The sequence below is a fragment of the Bos indicus genome, chromosome 3 (assembly GCF_029378745.1).
Source record: "Bos indicus isolate NIAB-ARS_2022 breed Sahiwal x Tharparkar chromosome 3, NIAB-ARS_B.indTharparkar_mat_pri_1.0, whole genome shotgun sequence".
Lineage (NCBI taxonomy): Eukaryota > Metazoa > Chordata > Mammalia > Artiodactyla > Bovidae > Bos > Bos indicus.
This window is the reverse complement of record NC_091762.1, coordinates 49,381,844-49,401,247: the sequence shown is the minus strand read 5'-3', so window position 1 is coordinate 49,401,247 and position 19,404 is coordinate 49,381,844. Positions and strand designations below refer to the sequence as shown.

General features: G+C 39.3%; 1 protein-coding gene across 1 annotated transcript in view; it reads left to right on the top strand.

Annotated features, from left to right (window-relative positions):
* The window catches only part of ABCD3 (ATP binding cassette subfamily D member 3), an 89,179-nt gene extending 85,049 nt beyond the window's left edge, over positions 1-4,130 (top strand). Inside the window, exons 22-23 of the mRNA XM_019957027.2 lie at positions 550-606; positions 2,652-4,130. Of these exons, the coding sequence (XP_019812586.1) occupies positions 550-606; positions 2,652-2,729 (135 nt within the window). The 3' untranslated portion in view covers positions 2,730-4,130. The remainder of the gene's footprint in view (positions 1-549; positions 607-2,651) is intronic.
* The last annotated feature ends 15,274 nt before the right edge of the window (positions 4,131-19,404 follow it).

Here is a 19,404-nt window from a genome sequence, read left to right as displayed (position 1 = left end):
ATGTCCATATGTGTTGCTGCAGAAACATTGATGTGTTAATTTCAGAATTCTACCTCAGAACCCTCTGGGAGTGGTAAATGCTGCTTTTCCAAAATCTGAATTCTAAGACATGTTCCAAATTAAGGGGTTCTAGTAAAGATTGTACTGTATTTGAAAAACAGATTTATTGTAGGCAATACTATATTGATTTAATTTTCCTGATTTTGACCTTTTGCTATTTTTACCATCCTTATGCTCTTTTCATATATTTTTCACAATAAAATAGAAAATATGCTAGGATATATATTTTGTGCCCAAAACAAAACAATACACTTAATTAAGCTAGTAACTGTTAGTTTAGTTTTTTTTCTTTCTTAGACTCTATTGATACTTGTTAGTTTTTATTATGTAGTTGATGGCCTATACTTTCTGTTACTTTAAACATTTGGTATCAGTTGATTTTTAACTATAGCTACTGAAGCCAGTCATCTTAACAGCTTAAATTATATAAACTAATTTACTTTGTAACTGTGTTATTGATGTAAACCTAAATCGTTTTCCTTGTATTAGGTTGGCATTACCCTCTTCACTGTGTCACATAGAAAGTCTCTTTGGAAACACCATGAGGTTTGTATTTCTTATATTGAATGGTATAGTGAAAGTTTGTTTTATTTTCATAATATGAATTTAGGTGATTATGACTTTAGATTTCTTGGTGTGTGTTCCATCATAGATATATAATTTAAGGGGAAAAGGTGATTCTAATTCATTGTTATAAAATAGCATTTTTATAAATATTATTGTAGTTGTCAATTTTGAGGGCTATATAATATATATTAATATGGATAGTCTCTAGTTGTATAGGAAAGGTATTAGAGAACCAGTTAATGATTCTCCAGTTTTATAAATCACTATTACATAATGAACTGACTAAAATGTACATAATCTGATCACAGCCTTTTCTAACCATTCTCTACTGACCAAAAGGAAAGAGAGTCTTAAGAAGGATCAGATGGCAAAAAGTTTAGGGACAGCTTTAGTAGAAATCAGGACTACAAGGAGGAAACTATAATGTAAGCTGTTTATCATCACACACTATAATAAAATAGAATTCATTAAGTGGTCCCTCTAATTTACAAAGACACTACAGTGAGCTTTGCAGCAGTTCAGGTTCTCTGGCAGTATCACAGAGCCCTTCTCACCATAGCAGTTCTTTTCCTCTCCTAGTGTAAAATGATCAACCCCGAAGAATAAACCCAGCTTAGTTCATTTCTTCTTTCTTTCCTTTCTTTTTTCTTTCTTTCTCCCTGCTTGCTTTCTCTTGCTCTCTCTTTTTCTTTCTTCCTACCTCCCTCTCTTTTTTTCTCTCTTTCTTTCCTTCCTCCTTTCCTTCCTAAATGATACAGAAATTTCAGGTGAAAGAAAGGGTTTGAGAAAAATTGCAATATGGTAAGGCTATCTTGTCCCATAAAATACACCTGATTGAGCTCCTTTTTTAAAAAAAAGCCAAATACTGGGTTAAGTGTTATGCGGGATACAGAGTACTGTCTTTGCTCTCAGGAATATTATGGTCCAAATGGTAGTGTACAGATGGTTAAATGAAGATCATGGAATTTGAAGTCAGAATACCTGGGTTTAGGCAACACTGTTTCTGACATTGTTTCCTTTGTATAATAGAGTTACTGATCTTGCCCAGCTGTCTCCTAGGTTACCATGAGGATCAGATGTAGTCTGTATGAAAGCTCTTAATAAACTTTAATGAAATTGTGTATAGCTGTTGACTTTTAAAGATAGTTTTATAATGGCACATTATGATTTTCCCACTTTTGTTAATTGAATGGAAGACTAACTGGATATCAAGGCAGTTTAAAATATACCCAAGCCTTTGTGTTTTCACAGAAGTTCATAAACATTACAACCATAGGACAGTGCAAGGACTTGGCTTTCCCCTTTCCTCTTCTCCTGGAGGTGTAGACAAGTAGCAAAGTAACCATCGGATCAGTGACCATGTGATGGAGGGGGAGACACAAAGAACTGCAGTGTTGAGTCCAAAATAGCTTAAAATAACAATATAGAAAACTGGAAAAAAGAAGATCTTTTCAGTAAACAAAAAACCCACTAAATAAAACAGAAGGCTTTGTAGCTGCTATCCTAAGCATCTTTGTAGGATGGAATTATATGGGCTCTTTTCCTCCTTTGCCAAGTCAACAATTGAACAAAAAGCCTTAAGTTAGAGGTTCGGAACCAATCTGGGAAACCAGCTAAAGTGAATGTTTCAGAGGCTGTCCTGCCTGATAGGCTTGCACACAGTACAGCTGCACCTCTGCTGACCAGATCAGTTGTGGAGTGACAGAAGCATTCTACTCTGCGGGATGCTTACAGATTTGGTTCCTTTAAAATGAATGAGGAGGTCTGGTGTTTTAGTTCTCATAATGGAAAGTGCTATATCCGCTACAAGCAGAGGTATTTTGTGACTATTTTTAAAAAGAGCAAACTTCGTCATTTAGTCTTTCCTTGGAAAATGGTATGCATTTCTGAGTATAAACTTTTGAAAATTTTAGTGGCTTACAATGATTGTTTCCAGTCATTTTCTTGTATGATGACCTCTACATAAATTCCTGACTGAAAGAAGATTCTCAGTTATTGATTTCTTTCTCCCTTCTTTCCCATAGTACTACCTGCATATGGATGGCAGAGGCAATTATGAATTCAAACAGATAACAGAAGATACAGTTGAATTTGGCTCCTAGAATCCGGAGAACTGTATTGTACCAGCTTCAATGAAATAATTACACAATACAATTAGAAATACAAAGTACATTGTAAAATAAAGTTGAGCTTGTTTTTTAAAACAAAGCAACAAATTAGGTACCAAATAATCGAGAACAAGTTATTGAAACATTTAATATTATATAGGATATTGCTAATTGTGTATATGTTGGTTTAATTATTAATATGTACTAAGAATGTCCTTATTCTTGTGGTTAAAAACCTGCCTAAATTAAATTGGGCTTAAATCAGTGTAACCTGATTCATCCTGGGATGTAAACCATTTGAAGTCAGCTACTTTGACTTTTATGGCTCTATCTTTTCCTTCAATGAAGAACCCTATTTAAAACTGGGGTCATCACTTGTCCTGTTCTAACAAGAGTCTTGAGTTTCATTTTCTTGTGTCCCATGATAGCGGGAAACAAATCACAGTGTTTCATCAAAATGTGTATCTTGGCATAATGGCATTTATGACACCGTGGCAGAGTTCTTGGGCTGCCACAGTTATCCTCATTCCTTGCATATGTCTTGGGGCACACTGGACTCCAAGAAAGCCATTTGAATTTTCTTTGCCTAAGTAATAAATATGCCCCTCACAGTCTTCAGTATTGAGTTGTTTTGGGGTTCTTTGTGATGATGCAACGAAAGTACATGTGCAGTCTTGCTTACAGGGGAGGGTTACTGTGTTTCCACCTAGTCTTCTCAGTGATTGGGATATTAGAACACAAAGTCCTTACATGTCAAGCTCAAAGTCTTCTAAGATTTTTAGAATTTCTAATGAATTGAGTGGATTTGTGTATGTTAGAAGCCCATTCATTAAATGCATGGTGGTTACACGGTGTTAAACTCCAGATGAGCCTTAAGAGTGCACTACATCATGTGAAGCACTGAGTATGCAATGTTATCACTGTCTTTGACCGTGATTGTATGTTTAAGAAGTGTGTTATAAAATTATGCACGTGGGTGAATTATGTTTCCTGAGGCACTGGTTTATCTCTGTGAATCTTGAATAACTTTTTTATATTTGGGTTATTATATTGAACTATATCCTAAGAGAAATCAATTTTATCTCACCAAACCACCATTAATGACTATGTGTATTATTTGCACAGGGAAAACTGCAATTGAGTATTATCAATAAGCTAGATATGAAATCAGTTTTATCAAACTGGGATTCAGAAAGGGGCTTTTTATATTCTTGTTTTTGCATAACTGGTTTTGTTTTTTTTGCAAAATTAACTCTAAGAATCACCAACTACCGAAGTAAAACTTGTACTGATTCCATAATACATAACATTCAGTTTTTACAACTTCTGTTTAGCAAACTTGTATACTTACTTATTTTCTGTTCAGATTAAAAAAGAATCAGATATCCTATACAATCTTTGCTCGTTCTTTTTATTCTGGTATATAAATCCTAGATAGTTCATACAGAGTTCATACAGTCTTGCCTTGAAAAATACAAAAATAAAAATTCAGAAGGCCTTTTTGGCACCCAGTGTCTCAATTTTAAAAAGTTTTGTCAAATGTGGTTTTATTGAAATAAATTTCTTTTTTAGAAAAATCATGAAAAAACCTTAGGTGTACTTCACAAATGCTACCAAATAGTCAGGGGACCTTGAAAGATCGTATCAGTCCTAGGGAAGATTTTATGACATGGGGGAAGTTTCAAATTATCAGATTGCTAAGATACCCTAAGCCTACTAATAGAAGTATTTTCCTAACTGCCCCGTTATGCCTCTTGTGATCAAAAAAAAAATGTTTCTCCTTGATTTTTTCTTCCCTGTAAATTAAAAATTGCCTCACCATTTGAGGTGTGAAAGAAGATCCCTTCCCTGGAGAATCACCGTGTACATTAACTTGATAGTTCTAGGAAGGCTTACAATAAAGGAATCCAGTGTTTCCAAGATGTGATTGACCATGGGACATCCTTTTCCACATAATTCCTGTTAGCATCATCCATAGACTGCAGTGGGAAATAAATGGCTGTTTAATCTGCAAATAGATGGGGAAACAGTGAAAGACTTTATTTTTTGAGGCTCCAAAATCACTGCAGATGGTGACTGCAGCCATGAAATTAAAAGACACTTACTCCCTGGAAGAAAAGTTACAACCAACCTAGACAGCATATTAAAAAGCAGAGCCATTACTTTGCCAACAAAGGTCCGTCTAGTCAAAGCTGTGGTTTTTCCAGTAGTCATATTGGGACTATAAAGAAAGCTGAATGCCAAAGAATTGATGCTTTTGAACTGTGGTGTTGGAGAAGACTCTTGAGAGTCCCTTGGACTGCAAGGAGATCCATCCAGTCCATCCTAAAGGAAATTGGTCCTGAATATTCATTGGAAGGACTGATGCTGAAGCTGAAACTCCAATACTTTGGCCACCTGATGCAAAGAGCTGACTCATTTGAAAAGACCTTGATGCTGGGAAAGATTGAAGGCAGGATGGATGGCATCACCAACTCAATGGACATGAGTTTGGTAAACTCCGGGAGTTGGTGATGGACAGGGAGGCCTGGCCTGCTGAAGTCCATGGGGTTGCAAGGAGTTGGACATAACTGAGTGACTGAACTGAACTAACTGAAGCTAAGGATAAGGGCTTTCATCCGTGAGCTACACTGCATATCAAGTTTATCACTTGGTTCTCGTAGCGAGCTTCTACTTTTATATGAGAAAACAGGGATGTAAACAACTAGCATTGTATGCTGTGCACTAACAGAATAGCAGGTACCTGGGGTTTGCCTCTATAGGGGAGGTAAAATTTTATCTCTACCCTCTTAGGCCCAGCCTAAGAATTAAGTTGGCATAAAACAGATTAACAGATGAAAAACAGACACATTTATTTAAGTTTTACAGGAGCCCTTATAAGGAAGGGAAGCCCCAAAGAAGTGGCAAAACTAAAGCCGATGATGCTGCAAAGAGAGGTGACTGTGGAAAAGTAACTGTGGAGAGCCTAGGGGAAGGTAAGCATTATTTAATAAGGTTTGTATAGAATTCTGTCAGCCTCAACATCCTGTCCTTGGTAAGAGTGTTATTTTCCTTCTGGTGTAGGAAGGACATCTTGTCTACGGAGGTTTTACTTCCTGTTTTTAGGAAGAAAGGGGGGAGAGTCAGAGTGACCTTCCTGCACCTGCTGTTTTAAGTGCCTTTAACTCAAACTAGTCCTTATTGCAAAGTGGGTATTTTGGGATGACAAATCCTGCCACCCTTCACCTCCACCCTACTTAATGATTAGCATTTGACTTAAAACTGTGGTGATGTTATAACATCTGTCATTTCCTTATATAATTTTTTAACTTTTAAATTTGATGTTTAAAACCATTATTTGCCTAAAAGCAGAATGAATTTTCTTCTAGTAGATGGACTTCAGCATTGTTAACTGTAGGAAATGGTTTACATTTTTCCCTACGTCAGTTATTTTTCCTTTGTGAAGAATTGAAATGCTCTAACCTGTAAACAAGCATGTCACTTAATAAATTCTAGTACCAGAAATTAATGAATAACAGCCCCTCCCCATGCCCTGAGGGCAACCATTTTTAACTTCTAATTGTTTTGTGGTGGTTTGTATTTTTTAGATAGTGGGTTACATAACTGTTTCTTAATTTATCAGTTTTAGGCATTCCCTACTGCCTGTATTCCTGTCACACCCACCGCATATAGTTAAATCATTTTAAAAAATTTGTAAACACTTTATTGCAATATAATATGTAAACAGAAAAGCCCATAAATCTTAGGCTCATTGAATTTTTAGAAAGTGTTCATGCTCATTACCATCCCCGCCCAGATCAAGAAATAGGACATTGTCCCACTTCAAGGCCACCTTCATGTCTTCGTTCAATCATGACTGTAAAAACCATTTTATTTAGACTTAGAAATGTGGTTACCTGTTTTCGAGCTTCATATGTAATTAAATACCCTTTGTGTGTGTTTGCTTTCCGTCAACCTTATGAAAATGACTGATACATTTTAGATGTGGCAAAAGTGCCTTCACTTTTATTTGCTGTATAATATTTAATTATATGAATAGATGACACTTCATTAATCTTACCATCAATGGGCATTGTGCTTTCTCTTTGGCGCTATTACAAATAGTTCCTATAAACCTTATGCATGTCTTTTGGTGCACATACGTGTTCATTTTTGGAATGTAATGTATTCAACTTTGATACGTACACCGCCACCAGACTGTTCACTGAAGTGCCATTTTGACACTCCCACTGTAAGTGTATGAGAATCTGTTTTCCCAGTCCTTGGTATTATGAATGTTTTTTCTCTTTTATTTATGTATTTTTAGCCATCAACAGTAAATCATCGTGGTTTCATTTTGCATTTCCCTGACCAGTAACAACTGAGCTCATTTCATGTTTCCATTTGGATAGCCTCCTTTTTGAAGGGGCCATTTAAATCTTTGGGCCTCCTTTTATGAATTGTCCTATTGATGTTAGAGATTTATATATATTCTGAATATGAGTCCTTTGTTAGATGAATGTTTAAATATCAAAGTAGACTCTTAAAACTTGCCAGATCCTCATGTTTATTGTTTATTTGACAAGTATACTATAAGATGGTTAAAATGATCCCCAGAAAGGTAAGTTAAGACTCATAGCACAAAGTAAATTATTGGGCTTATAGAAAAAATAAATGGTAGACCAACAATTTGAGTTCTAAATTGTCTGATTACAAAACCTAGACCAGCTGGTCCTTCTTAATTATCTATTTTACATATAGTAGTGTGTATATGTTAATCCCAAATTCCTGATTTATTCTTCTCCCCCCAACCTGCCCTTTTGGGTAACCATAAGTTTGTTTTCTATGTCTGTGAGTCTGTCTAGGTTTTGTAAATAATTTCATTTGTATCATTTTTTTAGATTTCACATATTAATGATATATATTTGTCTTTCTCTGACTTACTTCACTTAGTTTGATAATCTCTGTGTTGTAACAAATAGTGTTATTTCAATTCTTTATGTCTGAGTAATATTCCGTGGTATAGATGTACCACATTTTATTTATCCTTTCATCTGTCCATGGGCATTTAGGTTGCTTCCCTGTCTTGGCTATTGTAAATAATGCTGCAGTGAACATTGAGGTGCATGTATATTTTCAAATTATGGTATATATTCTTTGGAAAAAAGTCTGTTTGGATCTTCTGCCCATTTTTTGGATTGTTTGTTTTAATACTGAGCTGCATGAACTGTTTGTATATTTTGGAGATTAATCCCTTTTTGGTCACATGGCTTGCACATATTTTCTCCCATTCTATAGTTTATCTTTTCATTTTGTGTGTGGTTTCCTTTGCTTTGTAAAAACTTTTAAGTTGAATTAGGACCCATTTGTTTATGTTTGTTTTTATTTTCTTTACTCTTAGAAGTGGATCCAAAAAGATATTTCTGCACTTTATGTCAGAGTGTCCTGCCTATGTTTCCTCTAAGTATTTTATAGTATCCAGTCTTACATTTTGGTCTTTAATCCATTCTGAGTTTATTTTTGTATATGGTTTTAGAGAATGTTCTGATTTCATTCTTTTACATATAGTTGTCCAGTTTTTCCAGTACCACTTATTGAAGAGAATACCTTTTCTCCACTGTACATTCCTGCCTCCTTTGTTTTAGATTAATTGACCATAGGTGCTTAGGTTTATGATTGTTTTAAGTTGCTAGTGTCTTAATTTCAAAGGCATTTCCAGTATCCTGCATTTGTACTCTCCTCACAGTGCCGAAGAATTGATGCTTTTGAACTGTGGTGTTGGAGAAGACTCTTGAGAGTCCCTTGGACTGCAAGAAGATCTAACCAGTCCATTCTAAAGGAGATCAGTCCTCAGTGTTCATTGGAAAGACTGATGCTAAAGCTGAAACTCCAATACTTTGGCCACCTCATGCTAAGAGTTGACTCATTGGAAAAGACCCTGATGCTGGGAGGGATTGGGGGCAGGAGGAGAAGGGGACGACAGAGGATGAGATGGCTGGATGGCATCACTGACTCGATGGACGTGAGTCTGAGTGAACTCTGGGAGTTGGTGATGGACAGGGAGGCTTGGTGTGCTGCGATTCATGGGGTTGCAAAGAGTCGGACACAACTGAGCAACTGAACTGAACACAATTATTAGTTTTGATACCATACTTGTGTGTGGATGATTCCTACTTTTACTGTATGTTTGCCTTTACTATTGAGCTTTCCCGCTCATAATTTTCTTGTTTGTAGCTGTGGTCTTTTCTTTTCTACTTAGAACAGTTCTTGTAGCATTTGTTGGGAAGCTGGTTTGGTGGTGCTGAATTCTCTTAGATTTTTCCTGTTTGTAAAGCTTTCAATTTCTCTGTTGAATCTGAATGAGAACCTTGCTGGGTAGAGTATTCTTGGTTGTAGGTTTTCTCCTTTTGTCACTGTAATAAATATTGTGCTGCTTCCTGGTAGCCTGCAGAGTTTCTGCTGCAAAATCAGCTGATAACCTTATGGGGATTCCCTTATATATTATTTGTTGCTTTTGCCTGTTGCTTTTGATGTTTTTTCTTTAATTTTTGTTGTTTAATTTCTTTAATGTTGTCTTTGATTTTTGTCAAGTTGATTATTATGTGTCTTGGCTTGTTCTTTTTTGGATTTATTGTGTATGGGGCTCTCGGTGCTTCTTGGACTTGGGTGGCTGTTTCCTTTCCCACGCTAGGGAAGTTTTCAGCTACTGTGTCTTTGGGTATTTTTTTCAGGCTCTTTCTCTCTTCTCCTTTGGAACCTCTATTATGTGAATGTTGGTGCATTTAATTGTGTCCCAGAGGTCTCTTAAACTGTCCTCATTGGTTTTCATTCTGTTTTCTGTATTCTGTTCCACAGCAGTAATTTCCATCATTCTGTCTTCCAGCTCACTTATCCATGCTTCTGCCTCATTTATTCTGCTATTGATTCCTTTTTGTGTATTTTTCATTTCAACTATTGTATTGTTCAACTATTCTTTATATCTTCTAGCTCTTTGTTAAGCATTTCTTCTATCTTCTCAGTCTGTGCCCCCATTCTTTCTCCAAAATCTTGGATCATCTTTACACTCATTACTCTGAGTTCTCTTTCAGGTAATTACTTATCTCTGCTTCACTTAGTATTTCTTCTGGGGTTTTCTCTTATTCCTTCATCTGGAACATATTCCTCTGCTGTCTCATTTTGTCTAACTTTCTGTGTGTGTGACCTCCGATGCTTGGAATGCAGGGTTGTAGGTCCTTTTGCTTCTGGTGTCTGCCTCTTGGTGGGTGAGGCTGATCTAGAAACTTGTGTAGGCTTCTTAGTAGGAAGGCCTGGTGCCTGCCCACTGGTGGGTGGAGCTGAGTCTTGTCTGTCTGTCTAGTGGGCAGAGCTGTGTCAACAGGTGTGTTTGCAGGTGGCTGTGGGCTCAGGAAGACTAGGCAGCCTGTCCCCTATGTCACCCTATTTGTTGTCTGCCTGAGGCGTCCCAGCACTGGCACCTAAGGGCTGTTGGGGGTGCCTCTGCCACTGATGTCCCTGTCCCCACAATGAGCCATAGCCACACCCTGCCCCTACATCTCCCAGAGTCCCTCCAGGACCACGAGGTGCTTCTGGCCCAGGCTCCTAGGAAGTCACTGCTTTCCCCCTGGGTCCTGTGCACATGAGATTTGTGTGTACCCTCCAAGAGTAGAGTTTCTGTTTCCCCTTGTCCTGTAAACTTCCTTTGATCAAGCCCCACTGGCCTTCAAAACCAGATGCTCTGAGGGCTCCTCTACCTGATGTCAGACCCCCAGCCTGGGAAGCCTGATGGGGGCTCAGAACTCTAACTGCTGTGAGAGAACCTCTGTGATAAAATTATTTTCCAGTTTGTGGGTCACCCACCTGGAAGATATGGGATTTGATTATATCACAAATCTCTCCTACTGTCTCATTGTGGCTGCTTCTTTGTCTTTAGATGTAAAATATCTTTTTTTTGGTAGGTTCCAATCTTTTTTGTCACTGGTTCTTCAGCAGATAATTGTGATTTTGGTGTTTTTGTGAGAGGAGGTGAGCTCAAATCCTTCTACTCCATCATCTTGTCTCAGAACCCAAAGTATACTTTTAAGGCAGCAAGCATTTCTAAACATTAAAAAGGATGTTGTGTAATGATAAAGGCTTCATCAACCAATAACAAAACAAAACCTCACATAAATATTGAACACAGCTAACCACCTTGACCTAATTAATGTGTGCACCCAACAACTGCAAAATTCCTGAACATGATAGATTCCTCGTTTATTTAAGACTTTTTCAATTCATCTCACATACTATCAAAGGAAGGCTCAAAATTCTCCAAGCTAGGCTTCAACAGTATGTGAATTGAGAATTTCCAGACGTTCAAGCTGGATTTAGAAAAGGCAGAGGAACCAGAGATCAAATTGCCAACATCCGTTGGATCATAGAAAACGCAAGAGAATTCCAGAAAAATATCTACTTCTGCTTTATTGAGTACTCCAAAACCTTTGACTGTGTGGATCACAACAAACTGTGGAAAATTCTTCAAGAGATGAGAATACCAGACCACCTGACCTGCCTCCTGAGAAATCTGTATGCAGGTCAAAAAGCAACAGTTAGAACTGGGCATATAACAACAAACTGGTTCCAAATTGGGAAAGGAGTACGTCAAGGCTGTATATTGTCACCCTGCTTCTTTTACTTATATGCAGAGTACATCATGCAAAATGCCGAGCTGGATAAGCACAAGCTGGAATCAAGATTCCTGGGAGAAATATCAATAACCTCAGATATGCAGATGACACCACCCTTATGGCAGAAAGTGAAGAGGAACTAAAGAGCCTCTTGATGAAAGTGAGAGAAGAGAGTGAAAAAGCTGGCTTAAAACTCAACATTCAAAAAATGAAGATCATGGCATCTGGTCCCATCACTTCATGGCAAATAGATGGGGAAACAATGGAAACAATGACAGACTTATTTTCTTGGGCTCCAAATCACTGCAGATGGTGACTGAAGCCATGAAATTAAAAAGATGCTCCTTGGAAGGAAAGCTATGATTAACCTAGACAGCATATTAAAAAACAGAGATACTACTTTGCCAACAAAGTTTCATTTAGTCAAATAGTTTTTTCTATGTTGTGTATGGATGTGAGAGTTGGACTATAAAGAAAGCTGAGCACCGAAGAATTGATGCTTTTGAATTGTGGTGTTGGAGAAGACTCTTGAGAGTCCCTTGGACTGCAAGGAGATCCAACCAGTCAATCCTAAAGGAAATCAGTCCTGAATATTCATTGGAAGGACTGATGCTGAACCTTGAGCTCCAATACTTTGGCCACCTGATGTGAAGAACTGACTCATTGGAAAAGACCCTGATGCTGGGAAAGATTGAGGGCAGCAGGAGAAGGGGACGACAGAGGATGAAATGGTTGGATGGCATCACTGACTCGATGGACATGTGTTTGGGCAAGTTCTGGGAGTTGGTAATGGACAGAGAACCCTGGCAGGCTGCAGTCCATGGGGTCTCAAAGAGTTGGACACGACTGAGCAACTGAACTGAATGTTTTGTTGTTTTCAGTGTAGAGGTATTACATATTTTCATTAGATTTATTGCTAGGCATTTGATATTTGTTGATCCTATTTTATTTTCTGATTCTTGTATCTGTCTTATTTCCTAGTTGTTACTTTTTATAAATGTGCCTTTGTGACAGATAGTGTCTTCCAAGGATGGTCCCACCCCACATGTTCTTTGCAGTGTGGGATCAACATACTGCATCGGGAAGTGAGGTCTCTATTCCCTCCCCTTGTGCCTGTAAACCTTTGTAACTTCTGGTGGTAAGCTCGGGGGCTTGGGAGTTGATCAAGGAGACAAGATCATGGGAGGCAGTAACACATAAACTTTATTTGGCAGCACTTGGACAGGATTGCATGAGAGGAAGCCCTTCAACATGTGAAAACTGACAGAACTAAGAAAAAATTAGTTCCAGTGATGGTGGTGTGAGACCACCGCCTATAAGGCAGTAGGATAAGGGGACTCCCAGGGGGGTCGTGGAAATCAGAGAAGGGTTCACATGTCTAGGTGATGTCCCTCAGCAGCAATTGCTCTGTGACAACAGTGGTTTGACAACAGGGTTATCTTACCTATGGTTAGCAGATGTTCAGTACAATTTCATGGGATATGTAAAGTAGGTAGGCTCTGATCAGCTAAAACCATGGTTTGGGACTATATTTAAAGCAGTCGATGTGTGAGGGTTTGACTTTGTCACAGGTGGGCTTTTAGCTTATCATCCTAACTTCCTGTGAAGAAATAAGCAACACAGGAGCCATTATAGATGATTACTGAAGAGCTGTCTCTGGCTCATTTATAGAATACTTCTGCAATTGATAGAATACAGCAGAAGTTCCAGTTAAATCATTTAAAATTAATGATCAGCGTTTGTTTCTTTTTTTTCCAGTGTTTTTCTGTAATGAATCTGTAATACTGTTTACTGCAGAAAACTGTGTCCCTTTCTTCCTGTCTTTCCCCTCTAGGTTCTGATTGCCTTCCTTTAAAAAAAATTTTTGCCCCATTTGCTTTAATTGTCAGATAACAATCTTCAATTATTTCCAGCTGTGCACCATGTCAATGTTTCTATTACTTGCCAGAGATAGTCTTCCTGGGCTCCTCTGTCCCTCTTCACTGTGGTTCTGTAGGCCCACCGAGCTGTCAGCCTGACACTGAGCTCTCTTGCATTGCATCCCACATCTTCCTCTGTTTGGGATTTACTCACTTGCTTAGTGGAATGTGTCCTACAGCAGCATCCTGGGAAAGAAAGCATGGAAGGAAAATTCTGTAAAGTCCCTTCTGTGAAGACAAATTAATTTTCCTCTCCTCCTTTCCTCCTCTGCACACAATAGGGTATGACTCCCCTTTCTGCGTATAAGCTTTTTCTGTGCCTCAGTGCATTATTAACTGAGTGCATTAATTTCCTCTCTCTTTTTTTCTTTGTCCCTATAGATTATAACCTTTTAAGATTACTTAGTATCATGGTAGTGGGGTCTTAGGAAGGAGAAGAGAAGCATGTTTCATCTTTGGAAGTCCATGAAGACTTTTAAAAGTCATTATATTCATTTTTTTTTTTCCACAAAAGTTTGCTTATTTTAGCAGTAAAGAGGATAATACATTTAAGAAAACTCAAAATGAAAAATCGGGCCGTGATTCTGAGGTGTTCTTTAGAGTATCATATTTCCAGTGATTATGTAGAGAGACCCATGATATATAACTTTTTTAGAATGTTCTGCTGACTCAGGTAAAGCTCTTTTTGCTAGTTCTTCGAATGAAAGAGCAAGCTCTGTGACCTGGTCATTCTGGTTCTTTGAAAATGCTTCTTAAAATATTAATGATCATCCTAAATTAAAAAAAATAGAGCTAGTACTTTCTAAAACTTTTTTAAAGAAAGATATATTTTTATTTTTTAATTGATAAAGGTCTCTTTGTTGTTTTAAACCTAGATAATAGTCTTCTAATTGGAGGTTGTGTGGGGAAATGGGGAAGCTCTGTTGCAGCTAAGTAACTAAGAATTGACCACACCGTGTAATGATGCTCTTCTAAAGGGGAGGAAACTCCTAATCAGTGCTACTTCTGCACCTGCCCCGTTGAAGAAATCACTTCTGTGTACTGCATGACAATTATTTACCATCATATCTGTCTCCCATGTCAGACTATGAAGTTCTAGAGGACAGAGGCTGTGTATTCTTTTTTAATTTTTATTGGAGTATAGTTGCTTTACAATATTGTGTTAGTTTTTGCTATGCAGCAAAGTGAATCTGTTATACGTATATCCCCTAGAAAGATAAATTTTAAACATAAATTAATTGGCCCAGCTCTTAATTTAGCCAAAGATATTTAGCCAAATGGCTTTGACTTTGGGATGCTGAAGGCAATATAAAACTCCAGATTTTGTCAAACACGCATTTATTTTTGGCATTTTCCTATGTTCAAGTTACTGTTTGTGATCAAGCCTTCCCTCTTCTGGAACCCTTCTCATGCTTCCTCCTCTCCCTTTCCTCCATCCACTTGGTTAACTCTGTCCTTCAGCTGATATTTTTAGATAGCCCTTCCAAGTCCAGGTTAGAGGGCACCACCTGAGTTCCCCAAAGTGCCCTAGACTTCCCTTATCATGTTTATGTTCTGTTGTCATTACCTGTTTGTCATTTTACCCCACAAATACACAAGCTCCACAAGAGCTGAGATTATACTGTTTATATTTTATCAAATAGTAGGTCTTAATATTAGAACACAGGAGATGTAAGAGATACGGGTTTGATCCTGGGTCAGGAAGATCCCCTGGAAAAGTAAATGGCAACCCACTCCAGTATTCTTGCCTGGAAAATCCTATGGACAGAGGAGCCTGGTGAGCTACAGTCCATGGGGCTGCAAAAGAGTCAGACACGACTGAGTACACACAATATTAGAATAAATGAATGAATTCAAATGCATAAGCATGGTTCTTGCCAGAAAAAATTACCATCTGGAAAGGGGCCATGGCAAGTAAATATCTATTCTGTACAACATTAAGGATGGGAAGAAAGACCTGTGAGAGTGCAGGAAGGAGATAGGAAGAGTACACTGGGCATCTGGGAGAGGAAGGCACCTGAGTGAGATCAGGAATTATTATCCACAGTCTTGGAGGCTGGGTAGATAGAAGCAGGGCGCATGAATCTGTGAAATCGAGGCAGGAAAGCTTTTGGTCTTAAGAAACTTGTGAATTAAAGCAGAGGTCCTCAAAATACTATCCTAGTGAAATGTGTAGTATTTTGAGTATTATCATGTCTCTGCTTTTAGTTTTGGCATGGATTAATAACTTGCTGATATTTAAGGTTACTAAATGGCATCTTCTTGTCAGGGCTGTGCACTTCTGTCCATTGCTTAAGTGTCTGTCTCCCTTCTCCACCTTACTTCCCCTACCCTGCCTTTGTGAAATCAGAAGAGTGAGCTAAATGATTGGGGAAAGCACAGAGCTTCCCAGACATCAGTGTGCATACAAAGTGCCTGGAAAATGCAGATTCTGGTAGGACGGGGGTGGGATCCGAAAATTTCTATCTGTGCCTCTCAAATGATGTCCCAAGGCCACACTTTTAAGTATTGAAAGCAGATTCTGGAGTGGAGCTGTCTAGCTTTAGACTAAAGAGACCATCACAGGTAGACTTGTAGCACCTTGGAGAAGGTTCTCTGGTCCAGTGATTCTGACCACTCCAACCCCCATGCTCCTTCATTCTTAATCATTTATAGGTGTTTTATTTACTATGTATGTGTGAAAGTCACTCAGTTGTATCCGATTCTTTGCAACCCCATGGACTATACAGTCCATGGAATTCTCCAGGCCAGAATACTGGAGTGGGTAAGCTGTTCCCTTCTCCAGGGGATCTTCCCATCCTAGGGATTGAACCCACGTCTCCCACACTGCAGGCAGACACTTTACCAGCTTAGTCACCAGGGAAGCCCAGTTCATGAATTCTAGTCAAGTTGCAATCTTTCTCAGGAACCGAAGATGGCGCCACAATCTTGGTCTTAAAGGGTACTTCCCACCCAGATGCTGTTATGCAAAGGAAAAGCATCTTCCTGCCCCTCTGAAAGTTTCTTGTTCTCTGACCTTATAAACTTAGAAGACGTGTTGCTTCGCAGATGGAGCATGGATTTCCAGTGATTTTTGAAATTCAGGCTACATTATGTCAAAAACCTTTCTTAAAGCTTTTTTAGAACCCCGTTCTAAATGTTTGTTGGATTTTGTGTGTTCAAGGTGAATTGCAATTTCTGTTACAAAACTCCTGGATTGTTATAAAGTATTTCCATTTCTGTCAGAGGTACTGTTATCTTTCAGTTGGTAATTATTTGTGCTGTATCTAATAACACATAATCACAGAATTTAAGCTAAAAACTATTGAAGAACTTTCGAACAACTAGCTCACTTGACAAAAAGAGAGAATAGTCCTCCCAATTTTGCTTAAGTTCTCCTGAGTTTTGGCACCTTACAACAGGAAAAGTCCTAACAGACCATGTGTGATAGACCTTCCAGTGCAGCAGCCGCAGACTGAGGATCTTTGCTGCTGCTGCTGCTGCTAAGTCACTCTAGTTGTGTCCGACTCTGTGTGACCCTAGAGACGGCAGCCCACCAGGCTTCCCATCCCTGGGATTCTCCAGGCAAGAACCCTGGAGTGGGTTGCCATTTCCTTCTCCAATGTATGAAAGTGAAAAGTGAAAGTGAAGTCACTCAGTCGTGTCCGACTCTCAGTCATCCCATGGACTGCAGCCTACCAGGCTCCTCCGTCCATGGAATTTTCCAGGCAAGAGTACTGGAGTTGGGTGCCATTGCCTTCTCTGGAGGATCTTATCTAGGCTCTATGTATTCTTCTTTTGATTTAGGCTTCACAGCAGACTGAGTTCTGACATCTCTCAGGGCTCAGAAATGTCCCGTTTGAGAATAAAACTATTCCTAGTCTCTCATGGCAGTATATTAGAGATTAAGCCAATGGTTCTGAAACTTTACTGAGCATTAGATCACTTGAAAGACTTCTTATTAAAATATAAATTTCTAAGTAAGTCTGAGGTCAGGGTTATGAATTTACTTCGCTAATAAGTTCTCAAATGATGCTCATTCTTATTCCATCACCTGCAATATGGGACCACACTTTGAGGACCATTGGATTAAATTGTGGCTAACACATTTTTTCATTATGTTCAGCAAGAGAGAGAACATCCTGACATTCTCAGAAAGAGCCCCGAGAGCCACCCTTCCTAGACCAGGTTAGCACATGTGCCAATTTCTGCAGCCACGAGGAAGGTATGTGCTGAATGGCAAAGCCAGAATCACCTCTGTCTGCAGCTGAAAAGCAGGGGTATGGGAAAGAACTAGAGTCCCTTGAATGCGTGTGGTATGAACACTGTAACTGTCAGAATGCTTCTCAGGTAACTACTGGAGAAAAATCACACATGCTACCACATCAGAACAGGTGAAAACTGCATTTGGAAATGAGTTTATTTACTATGTGGTTGAAGTTTTTCCTTTGTTTATTTGAGACAAGTCCTTAGGTTACTGCCTGTCAGCTGTAACTAAGGTAAAATATCTTTGGATTTCACAAATATTAGTCTCTTATATGTAAGTCAAACTTGGTTAATGATTTAAGATCGTAAAAACCTGTCTTCAAAGCACAAAGGTTTAGTTTACTAGCAGTTAGCTTTTCAGGACACTTTAAGGGGCCAGAATAAATAACGAAGTATGATTTGGCCCACTGGAGGGCAGCAGATCCTGGAGAACAGTCAAAAGTTTATTTTTCTGCCCCAGCACTAACTATGATGTTGATGATGTTTGGAGTAGCTCTTTAGTCTCAGCCGTAGGGACGGGTGTGGAAACCCGAGTCGTGGTTAGAATCTGCAGTGTTGAAGCTTCCCAGTCATTGCACTGTAGCCTTGTTTGGGTCTATAATGAATTCCTTCCCTGTGAACAGCCAGACATCTCATTTCTACCCAAACCAGCTTTCAGTCTACCAGTACTTACTTTAGTGGGACCACTCACATTCCTTAGATTATGAGGCCACGGGATTGCATAACGCGGTGCTAATTCCTGGCAGGGAGAGAGTAGCCAGATGCCCTCTCTGGGAGCTTGTTCTACCCTCGTGCGCTAAGCTCTTTGTCCCAGTTAGCCCCATGGGAGCAGGAATTCAAGATAACAGCCAGCACACACTTCTTTCGGGACATGCCCCCATGCCAACCTCTCTGCTGCAAATGCACACCCTCCTTCTCTGGTGTGAATGCCACTTCAGCACTGACACAGATTGACTATGGCAAACAACCCAACCAAACCAGCCCAATGAACCAACCACGGGTCTGATTCCCTTAATTTCTCTAAAATATCTACCTTTTTTTCCCTTCTTTCAGGCTGCCATCTTTATGAAGACGTGAAAGGTTTGTTTGGCCTGTGCTTCCTTAGAATATGGTGTTATATCCAGCATTTCATGTTTAGAATTTTACTGACAATGCTTAGAGTTCTTTAGAGCAAAAGAACAAAATGCATTTAAAATTCATGAACAGGTGGGCAGTGAGCTGGGTGTTTGCGGAGGGTCTCCTCTGTGGGACCATGTGCAGGTTGGGGTGCCCTCTGAGACCTTCTCTAGGCAGCACTATAGCTTCCTCCCCGCCCCCCCCCCCACCCCCCCCCCCCATCGCCCGCCTCACAGGAAGCAAACAAGACTGTGGCTCACTGGGGTGCCAGGAGTCTCATTTTCATCTCTTCTTAGAATCCTCTTTCAATACAGTTGTGAGATCAGGACCCATCTGTTAGATTTTATTTGCATTTGAATGGAGGACTCACTTTCTACATTCCAGACAGAGGTAGTGAAGTCAGTTCGACCCAGCTGTGTCTAACAGCCCATTGGCAAGGCCACAGGGCTCTCAACCGTGTGTGTGTGTGTGCGCGCGCGCGCGCGCGCGTGCGTGTGCACACAGTCATGTCTGACTCAGTCATGTCTGACTCTTTGCAACCCCATGGACTGTAGCTCACCAGGCTCCTCTGTCCATGGAATCTTCCAGGCAAGAATAATGGAGTGGGTTGCCATTTTCTACTTCAGGGGATCTTCCCAACTCAGGATCGAAACCATGTCTCCTGTGTCTCCTGCATTGGCAGGGGAATTCTTTACCAACTGTGCCACCTGGGATGCCCCTCAATCTAGTTTGCTTTTAATTAATTCT